The sequence below is a fragment of the Arvicola amphibius genome, chromosome X, assembly GCF_903992535.2.
Source record: "Arvicola amphibius chromosome X, mArvAmp1.2, whole genome shotgun sequence".
Lineage (NCBI taxonomy): Eukaryota > Metazoa > Chordata > Mammalia > Rodentia > Cricetidae > Arvicola > Arvicola amphibius.
The window spans coordinates 111,066,306-111,085,326 of record NC_052065.1 but is presented as its reverse complement, the minus strand read 5'-3'; the positions used below and the strand labels follow the sequence as shown (position 1 = coordinate 111,085,326).

The window sequence follows — 19,021 nt, the reverse complement described above, 5'->3', positions numbered from 1 at the left end:
CAATTTGGGTATACTGAAGTAGCAGAACTGTATGCCATCAATCTGGGTATACCGAGGTAGCAGAACTGTATGCCAGCAATCTGGGTATACTGAGGTAGCAGAACTGTAGGTCATCAATCTGGGTATACCGAGGTAGCAGAACTGTATGCCATCAATCTGGGTATACTGAGGTAGCAGAACTGTAGGTCATCAATCTGGGTATACCGAGGTAGCAGAACTGTAGGTCATCAATCTGGGTATACCGAGGTAGCAGAAAACTATATGCCATCACGTACTGGAAAGCACTCAAAATCCTGGCCCTTAATCCTGACCCTAGAGAGCAAGTAGCAGGTTTAACCATCACCCAAGTTAGGCCTGGCAAACAAGATTTCTAATTTAGTGCTAGACCCCAGTCACTATTTACCAACACAGTCCGAGCCTGGGGTGAGGAAGCTGGCAGCCAACCATACTAGTAACTTGCAAGAGCCTTTGCAAATCATTCAAAGCAAGCAATCCAAGCAGGAGGGCTGCGCCCTTCCCCCATGCCACTCACCAACTCTTGCAGTCGCCTCTTGCTCATGCCTTTACGCTCCAGCTGTTTTTCAATCACTTTGGCATTCTGTGCATAGGAGTCGGCAACTTCCCTCTATAGGGAAAATGAAGGGCCTTCAGACCACCGTGCTTACCAGGAGCTACAATCAAGACCTCAGGAGTTATTTGTACTACTCAAGCCCATAAATTGGAACTCAAATAGCAGGCCTCCCTACACTTCCAACTCTTCATCTTCTCAATAACCCAGGAGACTTCAGGTTTCCATGACGATCATTTGATAACATCCTTCCATAAAAAACACTTGGCTTGAAATACCAGAAAACTGCTGTTACTGCTAAGGACAGACTCAAACCATTAGAGCCTGCCTGGGAGGGACTGAAAATTATTCAGTCCAGTAACATTTATTATTGGTTTGTTTTGGAGATAGGATCTTGCTATGTAATACATGCAGACCCTGAACTTAAGACGCTCCCGTCTAAACCTCCAGAGTACTGGGACTATAGGCCCAAACTGTCAGGTCTGAATCCAGTTCAGTAGTTTTAAAATTAAAAAGTGATAAGAGGCTCGACATTCTTTGTTCTCATTTTATAGATGTCCCTGCCATTCAGGGAAACAGGTACTCCCAATAGCACTGAGGTTCTTCCTAGAGGAGCAGGGCATGAAAGCAAGGCTGCCAACTGTTCTGCTCCGCAGAGGCTCTGACCAGAGTCCCCTTACCCACCCCCACTCCAATTCCACTTACAGCCTCTATCTCTTCTTCTTCCTCATCAATGGTAGACACAGTAACAGAGCTGAACTTGCCCATGTCTTTAGTCCGTTTGGTCATCATCACCTAGAAGAGAAGGAAGAGGTATCAAGCTAAGGTCACCTCATAAGGTATAAGCATGTGCATTTGCGTGCGTGTCTGTGTACAGGAACGGTGTGAGAATACCTGCCTCTTAGGGACAGGACAGGCTAACTATCTAAATGTCAGTGTTTTCAAGCATTTCCTTTGAAGGTTTTGGGTTTTGTTGTTGTTGTTGTTGTTGTTGAGATAGTTTCTGTGTAGCCCTGGCTGTCCTGGAGCTCACTCTATAGACCAGGCTAAACACAAATTCAGAGATTCGCTTGCTTCTGCCTTCCTCCTGATTGATGGGATTAAAGGTGTGTGCCACCACTACCTGGCAAAAGGTGGCTGGAGAGACAGCTGTGGGTGCTGGGAACTGAACTCTTATATTTTTGGTTGTGAGGCTAGCCTTTAACGGCTGAACTATCTCTCCAGTCCCCTATTGAGGGATTTTTAAGTATATTTAAAAATCATTCTAATTCATTGAGGATTTAATTGTTCCCATTCTAAAAAGAAAAAAGGAAAATAAAAATTATAGAATTTGTAACCTTACAAGATAACTGCATATGAAGCAAATAATAAATATCATAGTTCTATAATATCTGCCTATATACAACAATTGCATTTTCTTTTTTTTTTTCTTTTCTTTTTTTTTTTTTTTTTAGACAGGGTTTCTCTGTAGCTTTGGAGCCTGTCCTGGAACTAGCTCTTGTAGACCAGGCTGGTCTCGAACTCACAGAGATCCGCCTGCCTCTGCCTCCCGAGTGCTGGGATTAAAGGCGTGTGCCACCACCGCCCGGCTGCATTTTCTTAACAAATAATATTATAGATGTATAAGTGAAAGTTTCTTTATTTTAAAGCTTGGGGGCGGTGCTCCAGCTCAGTGGGTCTTGCATAACATGTTCAAGTCCTGCATATGATCCCTAGCACTAATGAAACTCGGGACAAAATGTGTAGCTCTATGAAGTCGCCTGTGCCCTTGGATGATAATTACCTTCTTAGGAGGCTCTTGCTTCTGAGTATATATATTGGTTTTCCCAAAGCCTTGACCAAATTTCACTACTGCTCCATCCACGATGAACGTCACAGGCGCGTTCTTCGGCTGGGACTGGTAGAAGAGCGGCAGCCCACACCTGCAAATGGCGGAGTGAATCTCTGCAAGCTCTAGTTCTACACCCCGAAGCACGACTTACAAAGGAGACTTGCTTCCTCGGAAGAGCTTTGTTTGTGGCATTAAATGTTTTCCCTTGCCCTAACGGACTGGGCAAGAATCAATCAGGATGCATGTTGAAATTTTCGATCAGGTTCCTAGGCCTCGCCCATAAGATCCTGGTTTGGCAAATGTAGGGGGTGAGTAAGGCCTGGGACTCTGCTCTTTTCAACGGCATTCCATACGATTATTTTTTGACATTAGACAAAATTTGGGAAATGCTATCTAATGCTACTATTGGCTTTGCAGTAAAAAACTGCTCCCGTTATACTCAGGTGTCTTAGCACTGGTTTGGGCATTCTGTCCCCTTTGCTGTTTCATTTTAAAGCATCGGAGAAACTTTCATTGACTGACTTTGGACACGTTCTTTGGCTGACCATTATGCTTTTTGAGCTAAAAAGTAGACCTACAAGATATGATAAAAAACAGCCTCATCAATCCAGTATGGTGAGGAGCTCAAAGCCTTCCTATCTTCTACTTGTTTTCCTCTGCTTCAGTGTTCCTACTCTGAGTCTTTTGAGAGCTAAGACACAATTGACCTTACATAAAGATTGAACTTAACTGCTAGGCGTAGAGGCTGGCCTTTAATCCCAGCACTCTGGAGGCAGAGGCAGGTGAGTTCAAGGCTAGCCTGGTCCACATAGTAAGTTCTCGGATAGCCAGGGCTACACAGAGAGACCCCGTCTCAAAACAATAACAAAACTTGCACTCACTAATATTCTTACTATTAATAGCCTAAAGCTGTAAGTTTTGCTTTAAATAACATCCTTTAAGATTCTTAGCTTTATAGTCTACATAATAGATTTTATATATAAACCTGGAACTAAATTATACTGTGTCACATTTTCCATTATGACTCAGCCAATTCTAGTCCAAAAGAAAATATATATTGACAATGAAATCTATCTAGAATATTCACAGCAACTTTACTGATAATAGCCTACACTGGAAGCAACTCAAATTCATTGTAAATGGGTAAACAAACTGATACAATGGAATGCTCAAAAATAAAAACCACTGTGAATGAGTAAATGAACTAATAGGATGGGATAGTCAGCAATTTAAAAAAAGATACCTTGGATGAATCCCTAAAATAACAAACTGAGGAAAGCTAGGTATAGAGGCCAGTGAGGGCTGAGCGGGTAAAGGAGTCTGCTGTCAAGCTGGAAAACCTGAGTTTGACCCCCAACACCCACATGCAAGAAGGCAAAACTCTTCTGCAAGTTGTCCTTTCAATCTGACATGTATTCCATGTCATGGACATGCGCAGAGAAGAAAGAGACAGAAAGGGAGGGAAGGAGGGAAGGGGGAAAGAGAAAGACAGACAGGTATAAAGACATGTATTTGTACAGAAGTTTTAGGAACGGTGAAAGCACTATGACATAAAGCAGGGGCTACCAGGGAGAAGGGTGAAGGGTTCTGGAAATGTTTTCTAGCATGATGGGGGTGGCATTATTTTATTGTATTTTTCTGTCAAAACTCATTGACTTGAATATTTAGATGGGTACATTTTACTGCAGACATATTATATCTCGATCTTTCAAATTATACTATGTTAAAAACTCAAGTTTTTGCCTGGTGTGCTACATGTCTATAATCCTAGTACTTGGGAGGGCTAGGGCAAAGGAGCAAAAGCTCAAAGCTAGCCTGAACTACGTATCAAGACTCTGCCTCTGAGGGAAAAAAAGCCCCTTATTTTCCTTACTTTTGTAATCAGCTGGTCAGGGGTAGATTTAACTAGCATCTTTGGAAAGCATATTAGCATTTGGTTTGAGGCCTTTGAGATTATCGAGATTAAAAAGAGATTATTTTCCTAACACAGTATGCTTTTACTGACGCATGCTCAGAAAAACCCACACTGCTGATACTTACTTTGCACACTTCTTTCTATATTGACGTTCAATGCCCTCAGGCCTGCACAGAAAGTGGAAGTTAAAAAAATGAAAACTTACAAGCAAATCTCATAACCAATTAACCTCCTAGCTCATTTTTCCCATCATTCATCACTTATCATAACTCATGGTAAAAGTTCAGAAGTTCTTCATTTCGTAGATCGACCAGCTAATTAAGCATGTATTAAATGTATAACCCCAGCATGCATTCCTTCTCTCACAAGCATGTACTGAGCAACTAAGAGGGTTGTGAGCAATAAATAATAAAGCTAGCTAAGCAGAGAAACGGGAAGTAGTATTAATAGTCAAAATCATAATTGGTCTTGTAGTATCAACAATGATAACCACAATAATATAGCAGCAACCAGTTGTACAGTCAGCTCTTTGCGCCCATGGCTTCTGAAATCTGTGGACTCCACCAACCATGGACATAAAATATTAGACAAAAGTTGTGTCAGGGGGTGGGGAGATGACTCAGTGAGTAAGAGTGCTTGTTCTGCTAGAACAAGGACCCAAGTTAGAATCCCCAGTATCTACATAAAAAGCCAGCCATGGCTATGTATGCCTGTGACCCCAGCACTGGGAGTTGATATGCAAAGTCTGATAGCTCACTGGCCAGCCAACCTAGTTGAAATGGCAAAGTTCTGGCTCAGTGAGAGACCCTGTCTCAAGGAAATAAAATTCAAAGTGACAGAGGAAGACACCCTAGCATTCGGCTCTAGATTATGCATGTGTATATACACCCATGCACCCATGTGCATGCAAAACACACACACACACACACACACACACACACACACACACACAACTCACAAAGTTGTATTAGCACTGAAATGCACATATTTTCTTGTCATTATCCCCTAACCAATGCAGTATTAATAGCATTTCATTGGCTAGGGTATTATAAATAATCTGGACCTGGTGTTAGTGAAAGCCCATTCCCAGTGACATACTTCCTTCAACAAGGTCACACCTCCTAATCCTTCCCAACAGTCCACCAACTGAGAACCAAGCATTCAAAGAAGCCGATGGGAGGCCATTCTCAGCCAAAGCACCCTACTTCGAAATCATTCTCTAGAGAACTTGCACCACTTCACAGTAGCAGCAATGTATTAAGAGTTCTGTTTCTCTACTGCCTCACTGATAGTGTATGTTAGCTAAGTGCATCCCAGCCAATTTCACATGTGAAAAATTAGATCTTCATGGGTGCAATAGCATGTACCTATCTATAATCATGGCTGCTCGGGAGGCTGGGGCAGGAGGATCATAGTTTTTGAGATCCACCTGGGTAACATAGTAATACGCATCTCAGAAACAAAGGAAAAGAAAATGAGACCTGTCAATTTGCATTTCCTTTTTCAAAACTGAAGGTAGACATCTTAGCGCCAAAGCGACAGCCATTTGTGCGTTTTGTTTTATTTTTGTGAACTGTTAGTTCATATCTTTTGAGTCACTTTTTTTTACGTTAAGGAGACTTGCACTATTAGGAAGTCTTGCAAGTATTTCTTTCTCAGTTTCTTACTTGTCTTTGATTTTTTTTGTTTTGCAATATGTGGAAATCTTAGATTGTTCTATAGTCAGTACATTTCTGTAGTCATAAACTTCTTTCTCTTTGCTCTCACTGTCTGCCATGTATGTTAGAACATAGACAGGACTTTTTCAACCTGAATTCCTACTGGAAATAAAAAATTCCAACCACTTATTCTAGAATCTACTCCCATTAGTTTCTTCCTCCAAATCACTCTCTAAATAGAGGCAGAAGTGGCTTCCCTGGTACCACCTAAGAACATAACTGGTTTCTACAGCATCTTATACAGTCTCCCTCTTCCACATTCCCGGTTACATTTTCAAAGAAGTTCTCATGTGACTTTCTCTACCAATCCTTTCTTTTGTTCATATGGTTTTAATAATCATAATTACTTGCTTTTTCTATTTATTAATTTTTCATCATTTCCATCATCCATTCCCTGAGATCAGACAGACTCTGCCTTATCTCTCTATCTCCAGAGCTGAGCAAAACACTAGATATAGGGACTGGAGAGAGGGCTCAGCAGTTAAGAGCACTGACTGCCCTTCCAAAGTAACTAGGTTTAATTCCCAGCACCCATATGGTGGTTCACAACTGTCTGTAACTCCAGTTCCAGGGATCCAATGCCTTCTTCTAACCTCTGTGAGGTACACATGTGGTAAAGAAATAGACATGCAGGTAAAATAACATACACATAAAAGAACTGTACACAGAGAAGATGTACAATAAATAGTAAATGGATTCATCTGAATAAGGAAACTAAATGATAATCAAGAAGCTTTTTCTGAGATAAGATCTTATTGAAGCTGCCCAAGATGATCTAGAGTTTGCTTATGTAGCCCAGGCTGGCCTTAAACTCAAAGCAATCTTCTTGCTTCAGACTCCCATATGCTAGGATAACAGTTGTAAGCCACTGCATCTGGTTGACAAAGTTAAAAGTTTCTTTTCTCTTCTCTTCTCTTCTCTTCTCTTCTCTTCTCTTCTCTTCTCTTCTCTTCTCTTCTCTTCTCTTCTCTTCTCTTCTTTTCTTGAGACACAGTATCTCTGTGTAGCCCTGGCTGTCCTGGACCTCATTCTGCAGACCAGGCTATTCTCAAACTCTGAGATATACCTGCCTTTGCCTCCTGAGTACAAGGATCAAAGGTGTGTGCCACCACTGCCCAGCCAAGCTAAATTTGTAAGTGGAGCAATCTGTAATAGCAGCAGAGGTGGCAGCGCCACACTCTGTCTGAGAGAGTCACAGAAACTTCATGAAGAGATGGTGCTCAAGCCACAGTTCAGATAGAAAGTGGGATTTCATTTGAATGAAATACTCCATATAGGGACTAGAGAGATGGCTCAGAGGTTAAGAGCACTGGCTGCTCTTCCAGAGGTCCTGAGTTCAATTCCCAGCAACCACATGGTGGCTCACAACCATCTATGAGATCTGGTGCCCTCTTCTGGCATGTAGGCATACGTGCAGACAGAACATTGTATACATAATAAATAAATTTAAAAAAAAAAGAAATACTCCATATATACACGGTATATTCACGGAATTGCTGCTACATAGAGAAAGAATTAACGTCTGATGTCATCAGGACTTAAAACCCTAGAATTTCCTACCAATATTATAGACATAAAAACACTGCCAGGTTATTCTGTAAACAATTATAAAACAATAAATCAGGTAACCTAGAAGTCCTATAATGAAAAACAAAGACATAGCTGGGTATGGTGGCACTTGCCTGTAAGCCCAGCACGTGGTAGGCTGAAGCTGGAGGATTGAGATGAAGGCCAGACTAGGCTGCATAGTGAGAACTTGTGTCAAAAAAAAAAGAGAAAAAAAATAACACAAATTATTATTCTCACTCAAGAAGTAGGTGGGAAAGATGGGGCTGTGTGCTCAGTAACTGGCAAAAAAAAGGAACACTAAGAAAAGACTAGAATTCTGCCTTGGCTAGCCAAAGAGCACAGAGTAAGCCCTTGGAAAAGCTGCACATGACTAGAGCACAAACTATGTCAAAGGGAAGTGTACTTGCTTGTTGGTAAGTTCTAGGAACTCTGAACCCCAAGAGTGCTTGGCTACAAGTCTCTGGCCTAGGCCCTGCCATTAAATAAGGTACTACTTGCTACTAAGTAAGGTTAGTGCTATAGCTGATTCATCCTAAGGGTAAGGCTGATCAGATTACAGGGTTTCTACTTCAGTCTAGGGTCACCCAGTATTTTGCTTGACCAGGTTTGTGATGTTACAGGAGACTGCAGACTAGTTGTATTAAATTGCTGGTGGTTTGAAAGAAAATGGCCCCCAAAGGGAGTGGCACTTTTAGGTGTGGCTTTGTTGGAATAGGTGTGGCCTTGTTGGAGGAAGGGCTTTGAGGTCTCCTATGTTCAAGCTACACCCAGTGAAACAGTCCTGTTGCCTGCATAGCAACATAACAGCTTCCTTCTCCGGCACCATGTCTGCCTGCATGTCATCATGCTCCCTGCCATGATGAGAATGAACTAATCCTCGAAAACTGTAAGCCCCTACCTCAAAGAAATGTTTTCCTTTATAAGAGTTGCCATGGTCATGGTATCTCTTCACAGCAATAGAATCCCTAACTAATGCAATTGCTTTCTGTACGAACTGGATAATACATAATACTATTATATGTATAACTTTCTATAAATATTATATGTAATTATTACAGCGATCCTAAAGCTAGTTGATAATTTTCAAAACCAGATTTCTAAATAACGGGGGAAGATAAAACATAGCACAAAGGGACCCATGTAATCTGAGCCCTTGAGAGATCCAAGCAGGAGGATCAGGAATGAAGGTCATTTTCCACTAAGTACCCTCCTATTCCAGGCCTGTGCTACAAGAGAGACTGTCAGAAAAACAAATGAAAATAAACAAAAAGTTAAAAGAATAAGAGAAGAGGGACTGGAGAGATGGCTCAGAGGTTAAGAGCACTGTTTACTCTTCCAGAGGACTAGGGTTCTATTCCCAGTACCCACATGGCAGCTCACAACCATCTGCAACTCCAGTTCCTGTTCTGGCCTCTGTATGCACCAGGCACACACATGATACAAAAGCATGCATGCCGGCAAAACATCCACATACAGAAAATAAAATTTATAAAAATTAAAAGGCACAGAAAAAGTCACATGATCCAGGCAGATAATGGAGTGATGCACTGATAAGCCAAGAAACACTGGCATAGCTGGGGAAAAATCCATACGAGAGTGAGAGATGGCTCAGAAAGTACGGCATTTGCCACCAAACTTGATGACCTACATTCTATCCCTGGGACCCATAGCCTTCACCTACATATAACCTAGGCTACATGAGCCCCTTTATATACATACATACATACATACATACATACATACATATCACCTAGGCTACATGAGCCCCTTTATATACATACATACATACATACATACATACATACACACATACATACATATCACCCACATATAACCTAGGCTACATGAGCCCCTTTATATACATACATACATACATATCACCTAGGCTACATGAGCCCCTTTATATACATACATACATACATATCACCTAGGCTACATGAGCCCCTTTATATACATACATACATACATACATACACACATACATACATATCACCTACATATAACCTTGGCTACATGAGCCCCTTTATATACATACATACATGCATGCATACAAACATACATACAAGAAAAAGTAGATGAGACAGAGAAAGAAAGGACTGAAGAGTTACAAAGAATTGGACAGAACCAGGAGAACCTAATAATTTAGAGTTAGAAGGAAGGAAAGAGGGACCGGAGAGTTGGCTCTGCAGTAAAAGCACTGGTTGCTCTTCTGGAGGACCCAGGTTCAATATCCAGCACTCACATGGTGGCTCACACCCGCCTGTAACTCCAGTTCCAGGGGATCTGATGCCTTCTTCTTCATACATATATGCAGGTAAAGCACACACACACACACACACACACACGCCTTCTTCTTCATACATATATGCAGGTAAAGCACACACACACGCCTTCTTCTTCATACATATATGCAGGTAAAGCACACACACACGCCTTCTTCTTCATACATATATGCAGGTAAAGCACACACACACACCTTCTTCTTCATACATATATGCAGGTAAAGTACACACACACACGCCTTCTTCTTCATACATATATGCAGGTAAAGCACACACACATGCCTTCTTCATACATATATGCAGGTAAAGCACATACACACACACGCCTTCTTCATACATATATGCAGGTAAAGCACGCACACACACACACACATGCCTTCTTCTTCATACATATATGCAGGTAAAGCACACACACACAGACACACACTTTTAAAAAGGCAAGAGTTCTAAGGTGTGTATAGAAGATAAAAGTGGTCATCTCCAGGTGTTCAATACCACAGAATATCTGTCCCCTAGAATAAAGTCCACTCACTCAATCAGCAAATATTTCATTTTCTGAGCTCCTATTGTATGCTGGGCACTTAAGACATTCGGAATACACGGGTGTATTAGCATGCTAAAACTGCAATAGTAAAATACCACAACCTGGGTAGCTTTAAGCAACCAAGATTAATAGGCTCGGATTTGGAGGCTGAAGTTTGAGAGTTGTCAGCTGAGCTATGATCTTTCGACTTATCCCTTCCCACCTAGCACATCTGTGTGTGTATGTATGTGTGCATATGTGTATATGGAACACAGAGAGAGATGGGGGTCTTACTATGTAGACTAGGCTGACCTGGAGTTCACAACGTAGACCAGGTTGGCCTGGAGTTCATAGAGATCTGTTCTGCTTTTGCTTCTCAAATTCTGGGATTAAACGCCTTTAATCCCAGCGCTCGGGAGGCAGAGGCAGGCGGATCTCTGTGGGTTCAAGGCCAGCCTGGTCTACAAGAGCTAGTTCCAGGACAGGCTCCAAAGCTACAGAGAAATCCTGTCTCAAAAAAAAACCAAAACCAAACAAACAAAAAAAAAGCATGTGCCACCAGGCCTGGCATTTTTTTTTTTGTTCCTTTTAAATTTTTGGTTTTTTGTGTTATCAGTTGTGGGCATGGATGGAGCTGCCATGGCCTGCCTGTCCGGAGGTTAGAAGACAGCTTCTAGTACTTAGTTTTCTTCTTCTACCATACAGTAGTTTCCTCACTGAGGTCTTTAATATAGGCTGTGCTTTATTCATTCACAGACCTGGTACCTAGCTCAGTACCTGGTACATGCCATGCATAAGCTTATAGACTGAGGATGTTAACTCTGTAGGAGAGTGCTCATCCTCGAAGACTAAAGCCCTTGGTTCCTTCCCCAGCCCTGCAAATAATACCGATAACAACAATTACAGTTGCAGGCTGTACAAACTCATTCAAACCTGTAATTGGAACACGACAGCTATCAAATGCCAAGAGTATCAAGTTTCAGTACCATTTCAACAGAGGACAAGAATTTGCTGCATTAACATAAGTTAGACTACTAGCACAAATGTCAAAGTATCAGACCTAACTATGTGAGCTGATTAACACTACGTAGAATAATTTACATTCTTCACAAACAGACCTCAACACAGCACGGAAATAGAGCATTAAGCCCTTACCTCCGAAGATAGGTAGTCTCCTCATCTTCCGTGTTACAAAACTTATGAGCGTGTTTGGCAGCATCAATCACGCGAGACCGGTCCCGAGGCCTCATAGGCAATTTCTCTAATTGACAATCTAAAGTAATGAAGAAAGATTTCGTCGCTTAGAACCACTTAAAAATATCCTGAGCCTAGAGTGGTGGTGCGCGCCTGCAATGCAGGAGGATCACCGGCAAGTTCGAGGCCATTCTAAACTACATAGTGAATTCAAGTTTGACCTGAGCAACTTAATGAGAGCTTGTCTCTTTAAAAAAAAAAAAAAAAAAAAAGAAAGAAAGAAAGAAAGAAAGAAAAAAAGCCCGACGTCTCGCTGCAGCAGTTTCCCCGCCACTCACCCAGCACCAGGACCATCTGGCCGCACAAACAGTAGTAGACATGGAGGGGCTTCTCGCCGTCATCATATTCCTCGCGATCCCGGGTGTCAGAGCAGACCACCGAACGGGAAACGACTTTCGGCATAGCGCAAGCGGAGCAGTCAGATAACTCTAAGGAAATGAAGAGTCGCGCCGAGATGGCGTCATATATGCACGTGTAGGACCAATGGCTCCTCCCTGCTGGTGCTGGCCTGATTAACTTCCGGAACGTCCCATCTGGCTACGATACAGGGGGAGGCGGGGTAGGGTGGTTGACAGACTCTCCTCTGGCTAGGCAGTTAGTTGGAACAGCTTTAGTTGTCGACACGCTCAGTATTATTTAAATTATTTTGATTTCTATACAATCATCAATATTTATCTTGTTTTATTTGTTAGCGCACTAGTGTGTGTGTGTGTTGAGGTCAGAAAACAACTTTCTGATTTCTATTCTTTCTTTCCACTTTGTGGATCTCAAAAGATACAACTCAGGTCTTAAGCACTTTTACCTACAGAGCCATCTCTCTGATCCATAAATATCCATGAATTTATGTAAAACATGACATAATAAAGGACTATACAACATCACACACACACACACACACACACACACACACACACACACCCTAGATTCTAGATGTACCTGTAAATATTTTTATTTTATTGACAGTATTCAGAATGAGTATCTAATGAAGGAGAAACTTTTTTTCTGCTGTAGTAGGAATTAAACCTAGGACATTGCACATACCAGACAAGCATTCTATCTCTGAGCTATCCTCCAGCCCTATTTCTTCTTTGTTTCTTTAATTTAGTTTTTAAAATTTATAAATTTTTATTTTAGGTGTACGAGTGCTTTGCCTGTATAAGAAGGCTTTGGAGCCTCTGGTACTGGCATTACATAAGGTTACGAGTTGGCCCTGTGTGTCCAATAGGACCAGAGTTCTCAGGAAGAGCAGCCAGCACTCTTAACTGCTCAAGCTATCTCTCCACCTTCCTTCTGTCCTTCCTTTCTTTCCTTTCCTTCTCTTCCTTTCCCTTCCCCCTCCTTCCTTTCTTCCTTCCTTCCTTCCTTTCTTTCCTTTCCTCTTCCTTCCCTTCCCTTCCCTCCCACCCTCCCTCCCTCCCTTCCTTCCTTTCCTTTCTTCTTCCTTCCTTTCCCTCCCTTCCCTTCCTTCCTTTCTTCCTCTTTCCTTTCCTCTTCCTTCCTCCTTCCTTTCCCTTTCTTTCCCTTTCCCTTCCCCTTCCTTCCTTCCTTCCTTCCTTCCTTCCTTCCTTCCTTCCTTCCTTCCTTCCCTCTTTCCTTCACTTCTTTTTATCTAATGCAGTGTTTCATTATCTAGTATGAGGTAGCTCATAACTCTCTTCCCTCTGTGTCCTGTATGCTGAGATTGCAAGCATGTATCCAGGTGACCAGCTGAAGCTTCTTTATTTAAAAAGATATAATTCGAATTCTTAAAAAAAAATTCAAAGTGGGCACTGAAGGAGCTCAGTGGCCTGCCACAAAGCCTGATGAATTAAATTCCATCTCCAGGCCCCACACGATGGAAGGCAAGAACAATCTAACTCTATCTAACTCTATTAAGTTGTCATCTGACTTGTGGTGCAGAGAGAGAGAGAGAGAGAGAGAGAGAGAGAGAGAGAGAGACAGACAGACAGAGAGAGAGACAGAGAGACAGAGACAGAGACACAGAGAGAGAGACAGAGAGACAGAGACACAGAGAGAGACAGAGACAGAGAGAGACACACAGAGACAGAGACAGAGACAGAGACACACAGAGACAGAGACAGAGACAGAGACACACAGAGAGAGACAGAGACAGAGACACAGAGAGAATAATTTTAAAATGCTTAATTCAAATAATATGTAATCCATTTTTTGAAAGTGTATTAATAGGCAGCCATAGTTGCAGGTCTTCAATCCCAATACTTAAAAGGCAAAGGCAGGTGGACCTTGCTGGGTTTCAGGCCAACCAAGTCTATACAGTGAGACTCTGTCTCAGAAAAAAAATCAATTTGGTAATAGTTTACTCAAAACTGTGCAACCAATGCCCTTATCTAATTCCAGAACATATTTATCATCTCAAAAGGAAATCTCCTACTTATTACTAGTCATTACCTGCCTCCTTTCCATATTATAAAAAGTAATTCCTTTTAATAGTTGAATAATATTTCATTGTATGGATATACTATTTTTTGTTTATCCTAGCATGACTGGTTTTACCTTGTTTCCACTTTTTTGGCTTTTATAGATAAAGCTGCAGTGGATATTCACATACAAGTTGCAATGGTCATGTGTGTGTACAGGTCATATTCAAGATGGTTATTTTCAACTCTTTTAGTTATATACCTAGTAGTGAAATGGCTAGAACAGGTGCAAGTCTATATTTAATCTTATAGAACCTACCAGAGTTTTTCAAAGGAGTACACAATTTTACATTGCTATCAGCAGTGTACAATGGTTTTTACTCCTCTCCAGCCTTACCAAGAATTATTAATTTCTGTCATTTATTGTTATTATTTCTTTATGTGCATGTGTGCATGTGGATGCCTATGGAAGCCAGAAGGGTGCATCCGATGCCCTGCTCTTCCACTGGAGTTACTAGCAGTTGTGAATTGCCTGAGATGGATGTTGGGGATCAAACTGGGCTCCTTGGCAAGAGCAGTAAGGGCCCTTAACAGCTTAGCTATCTCTCTAGCCTCCATTGTCAGTCTTTTTTCTTATAGCCATCCTGGTCGGTATGAAGTTGTGTTTCATTGTGATTTTGATTTGTATTTTCCTGATAACTAATGTCGAGCACTGTTTTCATACACTGATTGGTCACTTGTATATCTTCTTTGGATGAATGTCAGCTCATATCCTTTGCCCACTTTTAATTAGTCAATTTGTTATTGACTTGGAAGAGTTCCTGCAGTGCTGGAGATCAAACCCAGGTTCTCATGAATTTGGGGCAAGGATTCTATCATTGAGTTCCAGGGTTCTTGACATGTTTTGGATACTAAGCCTTAATCATGTAGTCTTAATCATGTAAATGATTTGTGATTAGGGAAATCTTGCTTATCTTGTTTGTCCTATGTATGAGGGACCATCTTTCATCTTTCCTTCTCTAACCCAGAAGGCTTCCCAACATTCTCTTTCTGGAGGATAGATGCCTGGGGAAACACATCGAGACGATTCACATTGCATAACTTCAATAATTCAAGTATCAGTACTGAAATATTTTATTTTATTTTAAATACTTATTTATTTATTATGTATACAATATTCTGTCTGTGTGTATGCCTGCAGGTCAGAAGAGGGCACCGGACCTCATTACAGATGGTTGTGAGCCACCATGTGGTTGCTGGGAATTGAACTCAGGACCTTTGGAAGAGCAGGCAGTGCTCTTAACCTCTGAGCCATCTCTCCAGGCCCTGAAATATTTTATTTTAAAGAGAGATCTGACTGAAAACTTCAGGGTTTTGTGACCAGAGGAAAACAAGATATACACCAACTGGAATTTAAAAAGCCATTTTTTACCAGCCCTTCCATGAAGATGTATTATTTGAAATGTAAGACTCATCTTTTCACAAGCTTATCGGGGTGTGTGTCTGCGAAGAGATGGGTCAGTGGTTAAGAGCACTGGCTGCAATTCCAGATGACCAGGGTTTGATTCCTAGAACCCACAGAACCATCAGTAACTCCCATTCTAGGAGATCTAAGCCCCTCTCTGGCTTCCAAGGGCACTAGGCACACATATGGTGCACAGGTATAAATGCAGGCAACATGCTAATGCACATAACAAAAATTATTTTTAGCTTTATTAACATACATTAATTATGCTTAATTCCAGATTTCACTGTAACATTTTCATATATGTATTTAATGTATCTTGGTCATATTCACCCTCATTACTCCATCTTGCCCCTCTCCCGCTTCCACTGGAGCGCTCTTCCCAGAGTTACAGGAGTGTGTTTGAGGGGTTGTTTACAAGAGTATGGGCACCTTACAGTGGCTATATCACCGAAGAAAAGGCCTCTCTTTCAGCAGCCATTACCTGCCTCCATGTCCTCAAGAAAGTGTGCAGTCTCATGAGTCCCTTCCCACTCCATGACAGGGTGATGAGGGGCCTAATCTTGTGCAAGTAACCACAGCTTCCGGGAGTTCAAAAGCATGCTAAATGTGCCCAGAAAACAGCATGCCAATCGCCCCCAACCCTTCTTTCAACTCTTATATTCCTTCCCCGTCTTTGGGGGGATGTTTCCACAGTTCTGAAGTGGGTGGTTTAGATGTTCCATTTGGGACTGGGCCGCCAACATGAAGACGCTTACCTTCTGCATCTGGATCATGTATGAGTTTCTGCAATAGTCACTTACCCACGGCAAAAAGAAGCTTCGCTGACCAAAGCAGACAGCAGCCTTACTCTACGGCAGAAACAGAAACATGTAGACTGCGATTAGACAGGCGCCCTGGACCTATGACCTCTCCAGTCTCCAATTTTAAATTAAAAAAAAATATTTATTTTAGTGTTTGGTGTGTGTGTGTGTGCGTGCACTTTCTACCAGGTAGGACCCAGGAATATAACTCAGATTGACAGGCTTGGCAGCAGGCTCCCTGTCTAGCTCATGCTAGCTTTGCACTCAAAACTCTGCTTCAGCCTCCCCAGTGCTGGGAACACAGGCAAGTACAACGTACAAAACAAGACCATCCGGCCGGGCAGTGGTGGTGCATGCCTTTAATCCCAGCAGAGGCAGGTGGATCTTTGTGAGTTCGAGGCCAGGCTGGTCTACAAGAGCTAGTTCCAGGACAGGCTCCAAAGCTACAGAGAAACCCTGTCTCTAAAAGCAAAACAAACAAACAAACAAAAAACAAACAACAACAACAAAAAAAAACCCAAGACCATCCTTCTGGTTCTGTTGGGTCTCTAGGACTTGAGCCCAGAGCTTTGTGCTTGTTAGGAAAGTACTCTCGTTACACACCTAGCCCTAAGCATAAGAGAAATATTAATGAAAGTCTTAGAGAATCATTATCTTTTATATTTTTGTTCTGGAGCCCAGCCTTTGATGGCTGAGTCACCTCTCTAGCCCATGAATCACAGTATTTGATCCTTGGGTCTTAGACCAATACCATACCTTTCATTCCATACTATTCAACACTTGCTGACCTGTGCTATAGTAATTAATTACAAGTGCTCTTACTCCTTGCGTGGCTTAGTCTAGCGCTGGAGTTAGCAAACTTTATCTATAAAAAAATAGAGAATGAGCCGGGCGGTGGTGGCGCACACCTTTAATCCCAGCACTCGGGAGGCAGAGGCAGACGGATCTCTGTGAGTTCGAGGCCAGCCTGGTCTACAAGAGCTAGTTCCAGGACAGGCTCCAAAGCCACAGAGAAACTCTGTCTCGAAAAACCAAAAAAAAAAAAAAAAAATAGAGAATGAATCTCTTAGGGTTGGGGAGGAGGGCATGAAGCAAAATCAAGAGCATAGAATAGGAATTTATATAAGAGGAAAATGATTTACATAAGCACTTCATTGAAAAATTAAAAAATATAACACCATTCCTTTAATATGCAGATTTAATAATACAGGCCTAACTAGAAAGATGGCATGCTTTTATAAAAGTGAGTGGTATTTCTCATATTTAGGGTTCAGAATGAGTATTCCTGATCAGTAAATTCAGCTGCAGATATTCATAGATTAACATTCATCTGTAATAAGATTTGTGAATTTAATCTTTGAAATGTTTTTCATAGAGATAAATACTACCATATATCTGTATCAGTCCACAGGGTATTAAAGGCAGGGAGGATCTCTGTGAGCTCGAGGCCAGCCTGGTCTACAGAGCAAGTTCCAGGACACGCTCCAAAGCTACAGAGAAACCCTGTCTCGAACCCCCCCCCAAAAAAAATTATGTGTATGAGTGTTTTGCCTGCATGCACGTCTATGCATCACATGTGTGTGGTGCCCATGGAGGCCAGAAGAGGGCATCAGACCACCCTAAAGGTTGGAAGTTGCCTTGTGGGTGTTGGGAATTGAACCCAGGGGCCTCTGCAAGAGCCCCCAGGGCTCTCAAATACTGAGCTATCTCTCCAGCCTTTATAATATATGCTCTTGGTGTTCATTCTTTTCCTTCAGGGTAGGAAATCAAAGACATTCACTTCACAGCATGCCTCTGCATTGCAGGTTAATAACCTTCAGTACAAGTTTGAACAGAAGTTCCTTAACTGTACAGTTACATTAAATTTTGAAACACGGAGGTTTTGGCACTTGCATTATGACCTGGAAAAATGTTGTTGGAACTGAAATCTGGGCTTGGGAAATAGATCCACTGCAAATTTATAGAAGAATGCAAACCTTTTAAAAAGAGTTAAGTAATATTTTTATTTATTCTTTGAGAATATTATACACATACATATTTAATGTATTTTGATCATAGTCATCCCTCATTCCCCCAAATTCTCCTCCCTCCCAACACGTCTCAGCCATGCTCCTGCACACACACACACACACACACACACACACACACGCGCACGCACGCACGCACACACACACACACACATCCACACTGAATAAATGTTTTAAAAAATGAAGACACAAACATCATAAAAGATCATTTTTCAAGTATATAGCAGAAGATAATTTTAAAAACCATTGGGTGTTCTTAAGCAGATGTGGAGGGTGGTGCTTCTCACTCCAAGAATTTTCAGTCTCGTCCTGAGCTCGAAGAAATTTCAACTGCTAAGCTGTAGAACGGCAGCTGGGAGGGCAAATCGGAAACACTGTTTCCATCTCTGATAAGAATCAGGGAGCTGATGATGGTTCCATTCATGAGAGTGAGTGAATGACCTGCTCTCAGGGAGAGTTGAGCCCTCGGCTGTGAGGAGGTCATTTCTCCAAGATGTCTAGGTGAGGTGGGGTGAAAGAATGCTTGGCTAACTGTGCTATGGGTAAGATGGCCTAGCCTGATAGTCATCTGTGCTGGGAAACGATTCCATGTTACTACTTGCTATGACAATGTTGCTTGGATGAGGAGTGTGGAGGACACAATGTCCCCAGGATGCAATTCCATTCCTCAGTCAGAGGACACTATTCT

At 41.8% G+C, this 19,021-nt stretch overlaps 1 protein-coding gene across 3 annotated transcripts in view; it reads right to left on the bottom strand.

Annotated features, from left to right (window-relative positions):
- Steep1 (STING1 ER exit protein 1) overlaps window positions 1-12,126 on the bottom strand; it is a 28,783-nt gene extending 16,657 nt beyond the window's left edge. Inside the window, exons 1-6 of one of the 3 annotated variants that reach the window (XM_038317266.1) lie at window positions 11,939-12,126; window positions 11,562-11,679; window positions 4,440-4,481; window positions 2,352-2,490; window positions 1,274-1,363; window positions 533-625 (exon numbers count right to left, since the gene is read on the bottom strand). In XM_038317266.1, coding sequence (XP_038173194.1) covers window positions 533-625; window positions 1,274-1,363; window positions 2,352-2,490; window positions 4,440-4,481; window positions 11,562-11,679; window positions 11,939-12,062 — 606 coding nt within the window. In that variant the 5' untranslated portion in view covers window positions 12,063-12,126. The remainder of the gene's footprint in view (window positions 1-532; window positions 626-1,273; window positions 1,364-2,351; window positions 2,491-4,439; window positions 4,482-11,561; window positions 11,680-11,938) is intronic. The other 2 variants (XM_038317268.1, XM_038317267.1) reach the window with 2 other exon arrangements.
- Between the last annotated feature and the right edge of the window lie 6,895 nt (window positions 12,127-19,021).